General features: G+C 51.9%; 2 protein-coding genes across 2 annotated transcripts in view; both read right to left on the bottom strand.

The window, feature by feature from the left end:
* Window positions 1-7173, bottom strand: LOC107119770 (cathelicidin-2-like). The gene is made up of 4 exons (XM_015422354.1): window positions 6929-7173; window positions 4755-4862; window positions 3154-3237; window positions 1-516 (listed from the first exon to the last, which is right to left on the bottom strand). Exons 1-4 carry the CDS (start codon window positions 7103-7105, stop codon window positions 358-360), a joined length of 528 nt encoding a protein of 175 aa, XP_015277840.1. The 5' UTR covers window positions 7106-7173; the 3' UTR covers window positions 1-357.
* A 7715-nt stretch (window positions 7174-14888) lies between these two features.
* The window catches only part of LOC107119769, a 13355-nt gene continuing 11265 nt past the window's right edge, over window positions 14889-16978 (bottom strand). Inside the window, exon 4 of the mRNA XM_015422353.1 lies at window positions 14889-15194. Coding sequence (XP_015277839.1) covers window positions 15051-15194 — 144 coding nt within the window. The 3' untranslated portion in view covers window positions 14889-15050. The remainder of the gene's footprint in view (window positions 15195-16978) is intronic.

Raw genomic sequence — 16978 nt, 5'->3', positions numbered from 1 at the left:
GACAATTGAAAATGCTGTTTTAATGTTGACATGCTTTGCCATTTTTATATTCGCTGCCTTAGACGCCCTAGTTGGGTGGAAAGGCAGCAAAGAAAACCAGCCCCGGTGAAATCCCAAGACAGTCTGGGTTGAAAGAGCCGCCATCATTTATTGTGAAGAGAGAATGCACAACGGGAGGAAACGGGGAAGGGTTTCGGCAAGATCCGCACAGCGTTAAGCAATGGCTCAGAAAGCGACTTCCCTCTGCGAGCGGCATCAGCGGTGAGAGACGGAGACTCTGCTGGGAGCCCCTCGGCCTGCTCCGTGACCAGCCCCGGGCATCGAATCCGCCTCCTTGGCACTGCCCATTCAGGTTCTTCATGCAATATGCCTCCTGCCACCAGGCCCATGCGCAATGTTCGAGCCTCCTCCAGAAAGTAGTTTCTTGATCCCCTTCTTGATCCCCTCCTTAATCGCTTTCTTGACTTTCTTGACTTTCTTGATGAATTTTTTAATGCCCCTCCTGACACGGACGTGCTAGAGAAAGAGACGGGGAGAGAACCAGATAAACACTGGGGGTGGGGGTGGGGCTTTCCTGGGTCTATGCTTGCAAACACAAAAAGGGGTTGCCGGGTCCCTCCTGACCACCAGTGGGGTGGGGAGATAGAGGTGCCAACTCCAGGTTGGGAAATTCCTGGATGTTTGGGGGTGGAGCCTGGGGAAGACAGGGGCTTCAATAGGGTATTACACCGCAGCGGCCCCCCTCCACAGCAGCCATTTTCTCCAGGGGGACTGATCTCTGTAGTCTGGAGATGAGCTGTAATTCCGGGTGTGTGTGTGTGTGTGTCCCCAGGTGTCAGCTAGCTGCCATGTTTCACTTGTGTTTGCTCTTTCCTGACTGTGGCGCGAATGCGCATGCTTGCTTGCTTGCTTTGCTCGCTTGCTGTAAACAGCGATAGGGAGGCGCTCATGAGACCATGCAAAGTGGCGCTGCCAGACTGAGTTGTCTGACTAACTTTGAGGAGGAGGGAGGGCTTGCGTTCTACTGCTGGTGTGGATATTTCTGCTCTCATGGGGCACTGAGACTCTCCCACTTATTATGTAACCTCCTGCCGGGAGAATTCCCACCCGCGCGCTTGGATTTCATTGGCTTAGCCATTTGCCTCATCCTGCTATATGTAGGGATGCTTCTGCCCCATCGTCATTCCTAACAATATACTTGTGGACATGGTAACAGACCTGTAGTCTAATAAAGCGTAACGATTCCCTGGAAATGTGTGTGGAGATTTGCATGCTGTTGAACCTGACACCAGGTCCCCCCTGGAGGCTGGCATCCTTAATAGGAAAGAGGAGAAGGAGCTCTGGTGGATCAGATCGAAGGTCCATCTGTTCTAGGGCCCCCCAACCTTTTTGAGCCTGTGGGCACCTTTGGGATTCCGACATTGTGTGGTGGGGGCAGCCCCAAAATGGCTGCCGCAGGAGGCGGAGCCAGCCCCAAAATGGCTGCCACAAAAAAGCTGCTGCAGGAGGCGGAGCCAGCCACAAAATGGCTGCCGGAGCTGACCTTCAGTCACACAGTGGAGATCCTTGTGCTGTGGTGGCAGCTGCTGCCAAAGCAACCTTTTGAAAAATCTGCACAGTCAATCAAATCTCCAATGGCCAATCAGAAGCCTTGCTGAACGAAAGGACTGCCTACATTCTAAAAAACACTGGGGGGGGGGGCCTCAAGTGCCATATTGAGGATCTCTGATCTATTCCACCCTCCTGATTCTGCAGGAACCGGCCAGATGTTTCCAGGAAGCTGACCTAAACTGCAGGGATGCCTGTATATTTCTCTCTGTGAGAGACAGTTTGGTGTAGTGTTTAGGAGTGTGGACTCTAATCTGGGAGAACCGGGTTTGATTCCCAACTCCTCCACTTGCACCTGCTGGTGTGACCTTGGGTCAGTCATAAGTTACTTCAGAGCTGTTCTCTCATGGACAGTCCTCGAAAGAGCTCTCTCAGCTCCACCTCCCTCACAGGGTGTCTGTTGTGGCAAGGGGAAGGGAAAGGGATTGTAAACCGCTCTGAGACTCCTTTGGGTAGTGAAGGGTGGGGTAGAAATCCAATCTCTTCTTCTCTCTGTGAGTGAAGCTACAGTTATGGGGAAGGAATAAATGCCTCAAAAAAAAAAAGGCACAGGATCAAATGTTGGCCCCTTTCTCACTTTCCCCTAGAGAAACCAGTTTGGTGTAGTGGTTAAGAGCAGTGGTTTCAAAGAACCGGGTTTGATTCCCCACTCCTCCACATGCAGCCAGCAGGGTGACTTTGGGTCAGTGCCAGCTCTCTCAGAGCTCTCTCAGCCCCACCTAACTCACAGGGTGTCTATTGTAGGGAGAGGAAGGGAAAGGAGATTGTAAACTGCTCTGAGACAATTTGATGGGCTGTGCAGATTTTTAAAAATGTTTCTTCCGCAGCAACTTGTCGTATGTCAGTCTGTGCTCAGTGACAGCACAGATTCCACAGACGAAGAGTTACCTGCGGATGGCCCTCTGCCAGTAACTGAACAACTGGCTGCAGCTGGCTCTGACCCAGAAGAAGAGCAACAAGAGATCAGGTTATTGGCTGAGCAGGTCACAGCCTACAGCTGAAACTGAGCCGACGCCTTGTAGCTCTGAAGCAATAAACAAGTCTCTGGCAGCCACTCCCAGCCCACCTCCCTCACCCAAACCCCTGCCACACCAATGCTGTCAGAGGAGAGCTGAGTTGCAGGAAAGTGGGAGGAGTGCTAGACTCATGGCTCATTGTCAGCTGTCAAGTGAAGAGACGAATGAGTAACTGCTGCCATGGCAGAAGGATCTTTACTGTGTAACTGAAGGTAAGCTGCTGCAGCCATTTGATCACACAGAGCCAGTTTGGTGTAGTGGTTAAGTGCACGGACTCTAATCTGGGAGAACCAGGTTTGATTCCCCACTCCTCCTCCACTTGCAGCTGCTGGATGACCTTGGGCAAGCCATAGTTCTGACAAGAGCTGTCCTTGAAAGGGCAGTCCTCGAGAGAGCTCTCTCAGCCCCCACCTACCTCACAGGATGTCTGTTGTGGGGAGGGGAAAGGAGTTTGTAAGCTGCTCTGAGACTCTGAGTGAAGGGCGGGGTATCAACCCAATCTCTTCTTCTTCTTACAGGGTGAACTTACCCCCTCGACTGCAGTTTCACAAAGGTACTGGACAACAGGAGCCCCCTGCTCAGAGAAGATGGTCCCGTAACATTCCTTCACCACCTGCAAGAGAGGAGGCAAAGATGGCCGTTCAGGGGGAGGAAAGCATAAGGGAAATGTCGAACCGGAAGAAGCTGCATTGGAAGGGGGACTTTATGGTAACACTCCCTGCCCACCTCCTCCTCCTCCTCCGCAGACCCGACCTGACCCAAGCTCCACCCCCCTAAATCTCCAGGTTTTTCCCCAACCCAGGGCTGGCAACCCTGTTATTTGGATTTTTTTGTTGTCTGAACTGTGTTTTTTCTCTCCATATTTTGTAATCTGCCTTAAATTTCAGTGAGGACAGTAAGCTAAAACTCCGTTGCCAGCCCTGAGAGGGGAACAGGGTTGCCAGGTCTGGGTTGGGAAATATCTGGAGACTTGGGGGGGTGGGGCCGGGAGAGGGCAGGGTTTGAGGAGGGGAGGGGCCTCGGCATGGTCCAAGGCCATAGGGTCCACCTGCAAAACAGCCCTTTTCTCCAGGGGAGCTGATCTCTGTCAGCTGGAGATCAGTTGTCAAAGCGGGAGATCCCCAGGCCCCACCTGGAGGCTGGCAACCCTAGAGGGGAAGCACCTAGAGATTTGTGTGGTGGACCTTGGGAAGCGCAGCATTTGGGGAAGGTAAAGACTTGGACTTCAACAGGGTGCAAGGCCATGAAACCCACCCTCCAAAGCAGCCGTTTCCTCCAAGGGAACTGACCTCGCTCACCTGAGAATCAGTTGTGATAGCAGCTCTCCAGGCCCCACCTGGAGTTTTGGCAACCCTAGATATGAATGAAGTCGATCGTAAATAATGTTAATGATACGGGGCACGGCTGGTGGCCCCTCGCTGTTTCAGCAGAGGAACGTTGGCCCGGTTCAGAAGAGGCACAAAACGAAGCTTGTGGGAACCGGTTCTGACAGAATCGGGTCAAAACGTCACCAGGTCCCACGCAGCATCTTCACGGGCAGTGCCCCGTAGGTTGGCGCTCCCTGCTACCCCATTGCTTTGCTCTCCTTAATGCTGCCCGGGTTACGCCACGTAAAGCAAACGCTTTAACCTTGCACCAAGACCCCGGCCCTCTGACTCTGGGTCGGGTGGGAAGAGAGGGAGGGAGCCAGGGGTCATTTCGTAGAAAAAGAGGTGCAGGAGCTCATTAGCATAACTCATTAGCATAACTCATTTGCATATGCCACGCCCCCTGAAATCGCCGGAAGTGTGTCGGAAGGCAGCACCCACCGCTCAGGCTCCACTGGACTGCTTTGGATTGCTAGGTATTGGGGGGGGGGGCGGAAAAGTGGAACATGCAGATCTGTCCTCGCAGAGGAGGGAGAGCTGGTACCTGAATAAAAGCTTGGTCTTAAAGGTGCCACTGGACTGTTTGGGCGGGGGGGGGTGGGGGGGGGGGCTCTGAAGCTGACCTGGCTGCTTCTTGCTCTGACTGAGGGCTGTTGGGAGCAGGGGGTGGGGCTTGTTGCATGTGCCCACCCCCTGGGCTCTTTACTGCCGGAGCTCCACCCCTGTGCGCTCCTGCAGGAAATGACCCCTGGAGGGAACTCACCCCGTCGGCCTTGAAGTCACACTTGTCCGTGTTCAGCTGCTCCGAGGGGGGGCACGTGGTCTCCCGCACGGTGAACTCCAGCTCCTGGAGGGACTGGAGCGAGGGGTCCTGGCAAGAAAGAGAGTAGGGCCAAGAGGGACCCACCGGTTAACGCTGCAGAGTTTTGCCCAGTCGGAGAAGCAGGATACAGAGTGCATGCAACAAATCTCCCAAGAAGCATATTGCAAAGGAGGTCAACTTACGTTCATTCAAGTAGATCCCGTTCACATGCAGGTTGCAGTTTAGAAACAAGAGAAAGAAAACTAATCTACAGAGTGCTTTCCCTGACACAAATGGCCAGCTGGTCTGGCAACATGAGTGTGGGAGTTATCAGGGCATTGTTTCGACAGGAGACACCTGCAGAGACCTATGTCTCCATGGAAGGCCATGTGCAATGAGGGAGAGGACAAAGGGAGAGAGGAGGGGGGGTCAGAGGGCAGCTCCCAGGTTAAGACAAAGAGAGGCATCCCATTCGAGGAGATCACACCTAGACACCCTTAGAGTGATCTAGCACCCCGCCTCCCCCCCATATTGTTGTAAGCCGCCCTGAGCTGGCTTTGCTGGGAGGGCGGGGTAAAAATCTCATGAAATAAATAAAGGTCCAAGACATCACTGCAACAATACCAAATGGATGTCCTGCACTGCATGTTCCCAGTCCCTGGCAAAGATTGGCTCATGGCCCTCTCAGTGGGCGAGTTTAGAGCATCAGGTCACCAAGAGATTTTCCCAGCTAGGCCACAGAAGCCAAAAGGTCTTCCCCTAATGTCACCTCCCAGCCCTGGGGGGATTCAGAGGTTTGCCCACTCACCCAAATTAGACGTATCCCCCTGTCGCTCTTCAGAATTTGCTTTGGTCTTCTTCACCATCCTGAATAGTTTTGTGTCCTCTGCAAACCTGTCTTCTACATTGCTCACCCCCAATTCCAAATAAGTTATGAACAAATTAAATAGCACTGGTCTCAGTACTGATCTTTGTGCTCACTTCTCTGTATTGCAAGAACTCTCCCTTTTTTACTCTCCGTTGCCTGCCATTTAACTAACTTCAAACCCATGAAAGGACCCATCCCCTTGTTCCATGACTGCTAAGTTTACTCGGGCATCTTTGGTGACGGACATTGTCAAAGGCCTTCAGGAAGCCCAAGTATATGGGAGGAGGAGGAGGAGGAGGAGGAGGAGGAGAGGTTGGATTTATGCCCCACCCTTCACTCAGAATCTCAGAGCAGCTTAAAAACACCTTCCCCTCCCCACAACAGACACCCTGTGTGGTAGACGGGGCTGAGAGAGCTCTGACAGGAACTGCTTTTTTTCAACAGCTCTTATCAGAACTATGGCTTGCCCAAGGTCATCCAGCAGCTGCAAGTAGAGGAGTGGGGAACCAAACCCGGTTCTCCCAGATTAGAGTCCGTGCACTTAACTACGACACCAGACTGGTGTCTACCAGATCACCCTTGTCCACATGCTTATTAACCTGCTCAAAGAACCCCAAAAGGTTGATGAGGCAGGACTTCCCCTGTATAGAAGCCCTGCTCATTTCCCCCTCAGCAGGCTTTGTTCTTCAATATCCTTAACAATTGTCTCTTCAGTAACAGTTTCTCCCAAGTTACCTGGAACAGATGTTAGGCTAACTGGTCTGTAATTTCCTGGATCCCCTCGGAACCCCTTTATAAAAACTGGGATGACACTAGCTGCTCTCCTGTCCTCTGGGCGAGAGGCCGATTTTAGGGACAACTTACATATACTTTTTAACACTTTCACATTGTAGTTCCTTAAGAATCCTCAAGTGTATGCCATCCGGATGTGGAGGCTTATTAGTTTTCAATTTCCCTCATAGCCTGAGAACTTTGCCTCTTGTCACCTTCTCCGGCGTGGGCCTGTGCCCCACATTTCCCTCAGAGACTACGGCTCTCTTGCCATACGCATCTGGACTGTTTGTGCCACACCTGTGATTCCCCGATGGGCCTCTTTTCTGCAGGGCTTGAAAGCACCCATTCCACAGAAGAAAACTGAGGCTCAGAGAAGGTGACGTCTTCCAAGCCACCCAGCACGGGCTGCCCTAAAACACGGACCCCAGTTCAAGTCTCACACTAGCCACGGATGACACAACATGAGCTACTGCTGTTGGTGCCACTCACTCACCCACTCCGGCTGGGGCTTGGCTTCCAGGAGTCGGAAGGCCCGCGCCACCCCTGGCTCTTGGTTGTAGAGGTCGATTGCCAAGGAAACGGCCTCCTCGTAGCCGAGCTCCTCTTGTGCAGGAGGCATAGCTGTGGCTGCCACGGCAAGGCCAAGCATCAGCAGGATCCGGCCCTCCATCGTCCCGGCTTCTGTGGGTGCACCGTTTTTCGTTCCAAGTCACCTCCTATATACTCTGCCTTGCCCTGATTTCCTGGACCAGGTGGGCGCGTGACTCAGACATCTGTGGAAAGCCCACTTTTCTAAAGGGCTTCCCCTTTCTGTATGTTTTAAGGCAATAATGGTTATTGGCCAATACCCAACAGAACAAGCAGAGCATGAGGAGGGGGGAGAGGAGGAATTTCCCAAGGCCTCCATTTCCTTTGGCAAAAAAGGAAATCACAACAATGTGTGTGTATGTGGGGGGGGGGGAGCACGGTGTGCCAACTCCAGAATGAAGCAATCCATGCTTTCGTGTCCAGGATTCTGCACTGAGCACATCGGACGGGTTGCGTCATCACTGAGGGTTGGTTCTGTTCCTGAGCTAAGGTGGAATCAGAGAAACCAGGGTGGCCAGCTCTTGTCAACACAGAGCCAGTCTGGTGTCGTGGTTAAGTGCGCGGACTCTAATCTGGGAGAACCCGGTTTGATTCCCCACTCCTCCACTTGCAGCTGCTGGATGACCTTGGCCAAGCCATAGTTCTGCCAGAGCTGTCCTTGAAAAAGAGCAGTTCCTGTCAGAGATCTCTCAGCCCCACCTCCTTCACAGGGTGTCTGTCTGTTGTGGGGAGGGGAAGGGAAAGGAGTTTGTAAGCCGCTCTGAGACACCTTTGGGTAGTGAAGGGCGGGGCATAAATCCAATCTCTTCTGAGAGCCAGTTTGGTGTAGTGGTTGAGTGCGCAGACTCTAATCTGGGAGAACCGGGTTTGATTCCCCACGCCTCCACTTGCACCTGGCTGGATGACCTTGGGCAAGCCTTAGTTCTGATAAGAGCTGTTCTTGAAAAAGAGCCGTTTCTGTCAAGAGCTCTCTCAGCCCCACCTACCTCCCAGGGTGTCTGTTGTGGGGAGGGGAAGGGAAAGGAGTTAGTAAGCCGCTCTGATACTCCCTTCGGGTAGTGAAGGGCGGGGTAGAAATCCAATCTCTTCTTCTTCCTCCTCTTCCTCTTCGTTGTTGTCTGAAAATTCCTGGAGATTTGCAGGTGGTGCCTGCAGTGGTAGGGGTTTGGAGAGGGTTTTCACCTAGAATCTATGCCATAGGTTCTATGGTTTTCTGTAAGCTTTGCCCTCTGAATCCAACCTTTTCTCCAAGGAAGTTGGTCTCTGAAGACTTCAGATGAGCTGTAATTCCAGGAGATCTCAAGGCCCCACCTGGAGGATGGCAACCATAAATGATAACTCCAAAGTTTGTGTTTGCCCCATGCTCCATTAAGTGGAGGTCTCTCCTCCTCCTCCTGTCCGACCTGCACATTTCATCGATATGAACTCCTTTCTTCTTAAGCCCTAGGTGGGCTGCGTGGCTGCATATGGAGCCACCACCAGCCGACAGAACCAAGGAGCCCTTATTGTGATAGAATCATAGAATCACACAGAATTGGAAGGGGCCATACCGGCCATCTAGTCCAACCCACTGCTCAATGCAGGATCAGCCTAGACCAGGGGTGTCAAACATGCGGCCTGGGGGCCGGATCAGGCCCCCGGAGGGCTTCTGTCAGGCCCGCAGTGGAACTGGCTGTCTTCTGCTGCTGCTTCCAGTTCTGCTGCTGCTGTGTCATCATAGGTTGGCAGCTTACAGAGACACACCTGGACAGCAGACTCAAGACGGCGACAGCACAGACATTTTGATGCAATCATTCCTTAAAAAGGATATTATAGCTGTGGAAAAAGTGCAGAAAAGGGCGACTCAAATGATAAAAGGGTTGGAACACTAACTGATGACTGAGGCGTGAAATGATAGAGATTTACAAACTTATGCATGGGATAGAAAAGGTAGTGAAAGAAGTACTTTTCTCCTTTTCTCACAATACTAGAACTCGTGGGCACTCAATGAAATTGCTGAGCAGTCGGGTTAGAACAGATAAAAGGATGTCCTTCTTCACCCAAAGAGTGATGAACACATGGAATTCACTGCCACAGGAAGTGGTGGCGGCTACAAGCATGGATGGCTTCAAAAGGGAATTAGATAGGCATATGGAGCAGAGGTCCATCAGTGGCTATTAGCCACAAGGTATAGATAGGGGCCTGGCATGATCTGGTCTATGGGGTCGCGAAGAACCGGACTCGACTGTGCGACTGAACAACAAAACAGATAGGGGCTCTGGGGCAAATGATGCTCTGTCTTCTTGGTGCTTGGGGGGGGGTCAACAGTGGGAGGGCTTCTAATGTCCTGGCCCCACTGCTGGACCTCCTGATGGCATCTGGTATTTTTGGCCACTGTGTGACACAGCGTGTTGGACTGGATGGGCCATTGGCCTGATCCAACATTGGCGTCTCTTATGTTCTTATGTGTCAGTTATCAGACACTGTTAAATAAGCGAAATATTGCCAGAGTACTGATGTTTTAAGCATGTTTTAATTTTAAGTTAAACACCTTTGTGTTTGTGTCCTTCATAAAGTTTATATCTCCACTACCTGACACCCTCCTGCCAACCTAGGAGTTCGAAAGCAAGAAATTGCAAGTAGATCAATAGGTACCACTTCGGTGGGAAGGTAACAGCGTTCCGTGCCCCTTGGTGTTTAGTCATGCCAGCCACATGACCATGGAAACGTCTTCGGACAGCACTGGCTCTTCAGCTTTGGAACGGAGATGAGCACCGCAACCCTAGAGTCGGATTCGACTGGCTTTCGAGCAGGGGAACTTTTACCTTTTTACCTGGCACTACATTATATGGCACACACGGCCTGGCCCAACAAGGTCTCCTTTATTTCAGATCCGGCCCCCATAACAAATGAGTTCCAAGAGTATCCCTGACAAGGGTTTGTCCAGCCACTGCTTAAGGAATGCCAGGGAGGGGGAGCTCACCAACTTCCCTAGGCAGCTGATTCCACTCTTGCACAACTCGGACTGTAAATAAGTTCTTACTAATATCCAGCCGGGACTTTCCCGCCCTCAATTTAAACCCATTCTTCCGAGTCCTCTCCTCCGCTGCCCACAGGAACAGCTCCCTGCCCTCCTCCAAGTGACAGCCCTTCAAAGACTTAAAGGGAGGAATCCTGTCCTCCCTCAACCTCCTCTTCTCCTGACTGAAGGTTCCAAAGTCCCTCTGTCTTTCCTCGTAGGGCTTCTTGGGTGGAATCTGCATTTGTCTTTCCCACCGGGTGTCCCAGCCTTTTGACTCAGTCTTCAAAACAGCTGTCTACATTTGGTGTCGTTTTCACACCTCAACAGTGCTAGCATACTTTTGCACGTCCACATATGTTTATCGCCTTCTCCTGGCGGCTCCACTGTCATTGCACCTCCTCACTGCTTTTGCAAGTCAGAGCTCCTTATGTCAGATGGAAAAGCAGAGTGAATTAGGCTCGTAAAGCTGCCATAAAGCGTGAACACTGCAAAACTCCAAGTCTCTGAGACTTCCGTTTCACCCGACTGCCTTTTACAGCAGCATTATTGTATCCCACCCGACTTCCGTCATGGAACTCAGGTCAGATTCCCAGGGAGTATCTGCTCCAGGCACTGACTGCATCCAGACGGCTGCACTGTGCTTTTGGACCAGGGGTCCCGGTGTTTTTGGAATCACACTGCTGGCATCTTTGCCATTCTGACTACAGGAGGGGTGGCACGACCACAAGAATGGCTGCATCAGCAGGTGGCGTCAGCCGCAAAATGGCTGATGCAGGAGGCGGAGCCAGCCACAAAATGCCAGGGAGGAAGGTTGTGCCTAGGGGTCATTTCCTGCAGGAGCGCACAGGAGCGGAGCTCCGGCAGTAAAGAGCCCAGGGGGCGGGCACATGCAATAAGCCCCACCCCCTGCTCCCAGCAGCCCTTAGTCAGAGCAAGAAGCAGCCAGGTAAGTTGCAGAGCCCCCCCAGCCCCCCCAGTCCAAAACAGTCAAGTGGCATCTTTAAGACCAAGTTTTATTCAGGTACAAGCTCTCCCTCCTCTGTGAGGACAGATCTGCATGTTCCCCTCCCCAATAGCTAGCAATCTAAAACAGTCCAGTGGCACCTTCAAGACCAAGTTTTAGTCAGGTACAAGCTCTCCCTCCTCTGCGAGGGCAGATCTACATGTTTCCCCCCACCCCCATAGCCAGAAATCCAAAACAGTCCAGTGGCACCTTTAAGGCCAAGTTTTATTCAGGTACAAGCTCTCCCTCCTCTGCGAGGACAGATCTGCACGTTCCCTCCACCCCATAGCTAGCACTCCAGAACAGTCCAGTGGCATTTTTAAGACCAGGTTTTATTCAGGTACAAGCTCTCCCTCCTCTGTGAGAACAGATCTGCACGTCCCCCCCCCATAGCTAGCAATCCAAAACAGTCCAGTGGCACCTTTAAGACCAGGTTTTATTCAGGTACAGGCTCTCCTTCCACTGTGAGGACAGATCTGCACGTTCCCCCCCCCCATAGCTAGCAATCCAAAACAGTCCAGTGGAGCCTGAGCGCTGGGTGTTGCCTTCTGACACACTTTTCCGGTGATGTCAGGGGGTGTGGCATATTCAAATGAGCTAATTATGCTAATAAGCTCCTGCACCTCTTTTTCTACAAAATGACCTCTGGACGTAGGCATGTCAGTGAGAGCAGGGGCATTGCTTTGGTTTTTGAGCAAAACTCTGTGGTAAAATTGCCTTCAGAAGACGGTAGAGTTTTGCCCCCAAACCAGGGCATCTCCCCCCACCCCCAATATCACTGACGTGCCTACGTCACTTCAAGGTGACATAGGCACATCACATTTACTTACCGCTTCTTCCCTTCCTGCTTTTGGCAAGTCACATTTATTTCTGGAGGGGGGGGGCTTTGGCTTCCCTTTCCCCCAGTTTAGTGTCGTGGACTCGTGGTTAAGTGCGCAGACTCTAATCTGGGAGAAACGGGTTTGATTCCCCACTCCTCCACTTGCACCTGGCTGGATGACCTTGGGCAAGCCGTAGCTCTGATAAGAGCTGTTCTTGAAAAAGAGCCGTTTCTGTCAAGAGCTCTCTCAGCCCCGCCTACCTCGCAGGGTTCTGTTGTGGGGAGGGGAAGGGAAAGGAGTTTGTAAGCCACTCTGAGACTCCCTTGGGTAGTGAAGGGTGGGGTATAAATTCAATCTCTTTCTTCTTCCTCTTCTTCCTCTTCTTCTTCTTCTTCTTCTTCTTCCTCTTCTTCTTCCTCTTCTTCCTCTTTCTCTTCCTCTTCCTCTTCTTCTTCTTCCTCTTCTTCTTCTTCTTCCTCTTCCTCTTCTTCCTCCTCTTCCTCTTCCTCCTCCTCCTCCTCTTCCTCCTCCTCCTCCTTCCTGATGGTCCTGAAGCAGGGGGCGGGGCTCCAAACCAGGGGATCCCCCACCCCAAACTAGGGACTGGCAACCCTAACAGGATGCCTTTTGAAATGAACAGACTGTTTTAAGAATATTTTCTCGCACACACCCACCTGCTTTCCAGTCACACATTGAGGATCCTTGTGTTGTGGCGTTCAGCCGTCGCTGCCGCCAAAAGTCACTTTTTTAAAAATCCTGCATCGCCGACCAGATCTCAAATGGCCAATAAGAACCTTTACTTGGCAAAAGCCCCATCTAGTCCCACCCTCTTTCCAAAAACTCTTGGCGGGCACCATCTGTGTAGCCCTCAGGATGGCATGACTGCAGCCATGGAATTAAAAGACGCCTGCTCCTTGGGAGGAAAGCGATGACAAATCTAGACAGCATAATAAAAAGCAGAGACATCCCCCTGCCAACAAATGTCTGTATGGTCAAAGCGATGGTATTCCCAGTAGTAATGTATGGCTGCGAGAGCTGGACTATAAGGAAGACCGAGCACCAAAGAATAGATTCTTTCGGATTTTGGTGCTGGAGAAGACTCTTGAGAGTCCCTTGGACCGCAAGGAGATCGAATCAGTCAATCCTAAAAGAAATCAACCCTGACTGTTCCCTGGAAGGCCAGATAATGAAGCTGAAGCTCAAATACTTTGGCCACCAAAAGGGAAGGGAGCACTCACTGGAGAAGAAGACCCTGATGCTGTGAAAGACCGAAGGTAACAGAAGAAGAAGGGGATGGCAAAGGATGAGATGGTTAGACAGTGTTATCGAGGCAACGAACATGAAGTTGAACGAACTCTGGAGGATGGCGGAAGACAGGAGGGCCTGGCGTGATGTGGCCCATGGGGTCATAGAATCATAGAATGTTAGAGTTGGAAGGGGCCTTGCAGGTCATCTAGTCCAACCCCCGGCACTCTGCAGGAGCATAATCGAAAGGTAGCCCTACAACATACCCGAAAGACGGTCGTCCAACCTCCGCTTGAAAACGTCCAGTGAAGGAGCATCCACCACCTCCCGTGGCAGACTGTTCCACTGCTCAACCACTCTTACAGTTAGGAAGTTTCTCCTGATATTTAGCTGGTAACGACTCCTTTGTAATTTCCACCCATTAGATCTAGTCTTGCAATCCAGAGCAAGAGAATAGATCCGCTCCATCTTCTACATGACAGCCCTTCAAATACTTGAAGACTGCAATCGTGTCCCCTCTAAGCCTTCTCTTTCCCAGGCTAAACAGACCCGACTCTTTCAGCCTTTCCTCGTAAGACTTGGATTCCAACCCTCTCACCATCCTGGTCGCCCTCTTCCGGACACGCTTGAGCTTGTCAACATCCTTCCTCAAATGTGGTGCCCCAAACTGGACACAGGACTCCAGGTGAGGCCTGACCGTAGCAGAATAGAGCGGAACGACCACCTCCCATCGCGAATAGTCGGACTCAACAGTGAGACTGAACAACAGCAACAGGACATGCTTATGTTCCCTCTAAGCTGTGGAGTCTTGTGATCAAAAATTCTGCTTAGTGAGCTACCGGCGTTAAAGTGGTGAGTGAGCGATTTGGCTATGCCATAAATTAGTTTGCTCTGGAGCCATCCTCCCTGAGCTAAGAAAAAAATGTGTGAGCTGGAGGCTAAAAACCTGTGAGCTAGCTCACACTAACTCAGCTTAGAGGGAACGCTGGATGGCACCTATGCCCCCCTTCGACTTCCTGTTTCTCCCATTATTCTAAAACTGAATGAAACGTTCTGTGAAATGGGAAGGGTTTGGGGTTCTGTAATCCATGCTGTCGTTCCAGCAGCGTGGTGAGATTGGGCTGGGCGGTGGCGGAATGGGACCCCCGGAAGCGGGTAACCCCCTGCCTCTGTTGGGGGTATGGCAACCCTATATATATCTCTTATGGCAAATGCTGTTTTAAGGGTGACGTGCTTTACTGTGTTGATAGCCGCTGCCTTAGAAACCCTAGTTGGGCAGAAAGGCAGCACGGAATACCAGTCCCGGTCCCAATAAAAACCCAAGACAGTCTGGGTTTGAAAGAGCACGACATTTTATTGTGAAGGGAGAATGTAAACTGGAAGGAAAGGGAGAAGGTTTTCGGCATGATCTGCAGAGCATTCAGCCTTTGCTCAGAAAGCGACTTCCCTTTGCAAGCGACATCAGGGCTTTTTGTAGAAAAAGCCCAGCAGGAACTCATTAGCATAATAGGCCACACCCAACACCAGAAAATCATTAGCATATTAGGCCACACCCATGACAGCATGGCTCATTAGCACATTAGGCCGCACCCCCGTGTTACCAGAAGTGAGCTCATCCAGCCACACCCACCTTTTGCTTCTTATTCTGTTGACCTTGTTTGTGGTCAAAACCCAGGGCCTTTTTTTGTAGCAGGAACTCCTTTGCATGTTAGGCCACACACCCCTAATGTAGCCAATCCGAATGCGTTTCTGCTGTTGGGTGTGGCCTATTATGCTAATGAGTTCCTGCTGGGCGTGGCCAGCTCGGGAGCCAGCCGGAACTCCGTTCCTGTGCGTTCCTGCCCAAAAATAGCCCTGGCGGTAAGAAACGGAGACTCTGCTGGGAGTCCCTCGGCCTGCTCCGTGAGCCTCCCCGGGGCATCGACTCCGCCTCCTTGGCACTGCCCATTCAGGTTGTTCATGCAGTATGCCCCCCGCCTCCAGGCACGTTTGCAATGGAAGACCCGCCTCCAGGCAGCGGCTTCCCCTGACAGGTCCCGTTGCAATTTCCTCGATCCTTTATCTTTTTCCCTTTCCGAATGTCCCTCCTGATACGGATGAGCTAGAGAGAGAGAGAGAGAGAGAGAGAGAGAATCAGGGGAAAAATGGATTGGGGGGGGCCTTTCCTGGGTATGCTTGCAAACACAAAAAGGGGGTTGCCGGGTCCCTCCTAGCCACCAGTGGGGGAGGTAGAGGTGCCAACTTCAGGTTGGGAAACTCCTAGAGATTTGGGGGTGGAGCCTGGGGAGGCCAGGGACCTCAATGGGGGTGCGATGCTGCAGAGTCCACCCTCCAAAGCAGCCATTTTCTCCAGGGGGGTTGAGCCAGTTCACTGTGACTGAAGCAGAGGGCAAAAGGCAAACAGCCTCAGGGAAGACGAGGCCAGAAGAACAACGAAATTTTGTTTTTTTTAAACAAAGAGAGAGGAACACAGAAATGCACACACATGGAAAGAGAAGAATAAAGTGCAACGAGAGCTCCTTAAAGGAAAATCTCAGGAGCTCTCTAAATCCACTGTTCTCTCAGGCGGAGGCAGGAAAAAGACTGAGATGGAAAGTGCAATCAATGTCCTTCCTCCAGGGATTGTGGGAAGATGAACCCAAGCACATCGGTGTCCTCCAGTTTGGTGTAGTGGTTAAGTGTGCGGACTCTAATCTGGGAGAACCGGGTTTGATTCCCCACTCCTCCACTTGCACCTGCTGATGTGACCTTGGGTCAGTCACAACTCTGACAAGAGCTGTCCTTGAAAAAGAGCAGTTTGTGTCAGAGTTCTCTCAGCCCCACCCACCTCACAGGGTGTCTGTTGTGGGGAGGGGAAGGGAAAGGAGTTTGTAAGCCGCTCTGAGACTCCAAGTGAAGGGCGGGGTATAAATCCAGTCTCTTCTTCTTCTTCTTCATCTCTGTGGACTGGAGGTGAGCTGGAATTCCGGGGGGAGGGGGGTGTCCCCAGCAATGCTCCCTCTGAGCTGTGGAGTCTTGTGAGCAAAAATGCTACTTTGTGAGCTACCGGCGTTAAAGTGGCGAGCGAGCGATTTGTCTCCCACATGAATCGGTTTGCTCTGGAGCAATGCTCCCTCTGAGCTGTGGGGTCTTGTGAGCAAAAAAATCCTACTTTGTGAGCTACCGGCGTTAAAGTGGTGAGCGAGCGATTTGGCTCCTCCATAAATCAGTTTGCTCTGGAGCAATGCCCCCTCTAAGCTGTGGGGTCTTGTGAGCAAAAGCTCTACTTTGTGAGCTCCTGGCGTTAAAGTGGTGAGCGAGTCATTTGGCTGCTGCATGAATTAGGTTGCTCTGGAGCCGTCCTGCCCGAGCGAAGGCAACAACGTGTGAGCCGGAGGCTGAAAAACCTGTGAGCCAGCTCACACTAACTCAGCTTAGAGGGAACACCGGTCCCCAGGTCTCTCCCTGGAGGCTGGCATCCTGAGCAGGAAAGAAGAGAAGGAGCTCTGGTGGATCAGATCGAAGGTCCATCTATTCTAGGGGGGCCCAACCTTTTTGAGCCTGTGGGCACCTTTGGGATTCCAACATCGTCTGGCGGGGGTAGCCCCGAAATGGCTGCCGCAGGAGGTGGAGACAGTCACAAAATGGCTGCCGCCGCTCACCTTCCGCCACACAGTGGATATCTTTGTGCCGTGGTGGCAGCTGCTGCCAAAGCAACCTTTTGAAAAATCGGCACAGTCAATCAGATCTCCAACGGCCAATCAGAAGCCTTGCTGGACGAAAGGACCGCCCACATTCTAGAAACACTGGGGGGGGGCTCAGGCGCCACGTGGAGGATCCCTGATCTATCCCACCCTCCTGATTCCGCAGGAACCGGGCAGATGTTTCCAAGACGCTTCCCTCCAC

The sequence above is a fragment of the Gekko japonicus genome, unplaced genomic scaffold (assembly GCF_001447785.1).
Source record: "Gekko japonicus isolate JY-2015 unplaced genomic scaffold, Gekko_japonicus_V1.1 scaffold915, whole genome shotgun sequence".
Taxonomy (NCBI): domain Eukaryota; kingdom Metazoa; phylum Chordata; class Lepidosauria; order Squamata; family Gekkonidae; genus Gekko; species Gekko japonicus.
This window is presented reverse-complemented; position numbering and strand designations above follow the sequence as displayed.

Coding starts and splice junctions, on each gene's coding strand:
- LOC107119770 (XM_015422354.1), bottom strand. CDS start 7,105: ATGGAGGGCCGGATCCTGCTGATGCTTGGCCTTGCCGTGGCAGCCACA. Junction 4,863..6,928: donor CCAAGCCCCAGCCGGAGTGG/GTGAGTGAGTGG, acceptor CTTTCTTGCCAG/GACCCCTCGCTCCAGTCCCT. Junction 517..3,153: donor GTGAAACTGCAGTCGAGGGG/GTAAGTTCACCC, acceptor CTCTTTCTCTAG/CACGTCCGTGTCAGGAGGGG.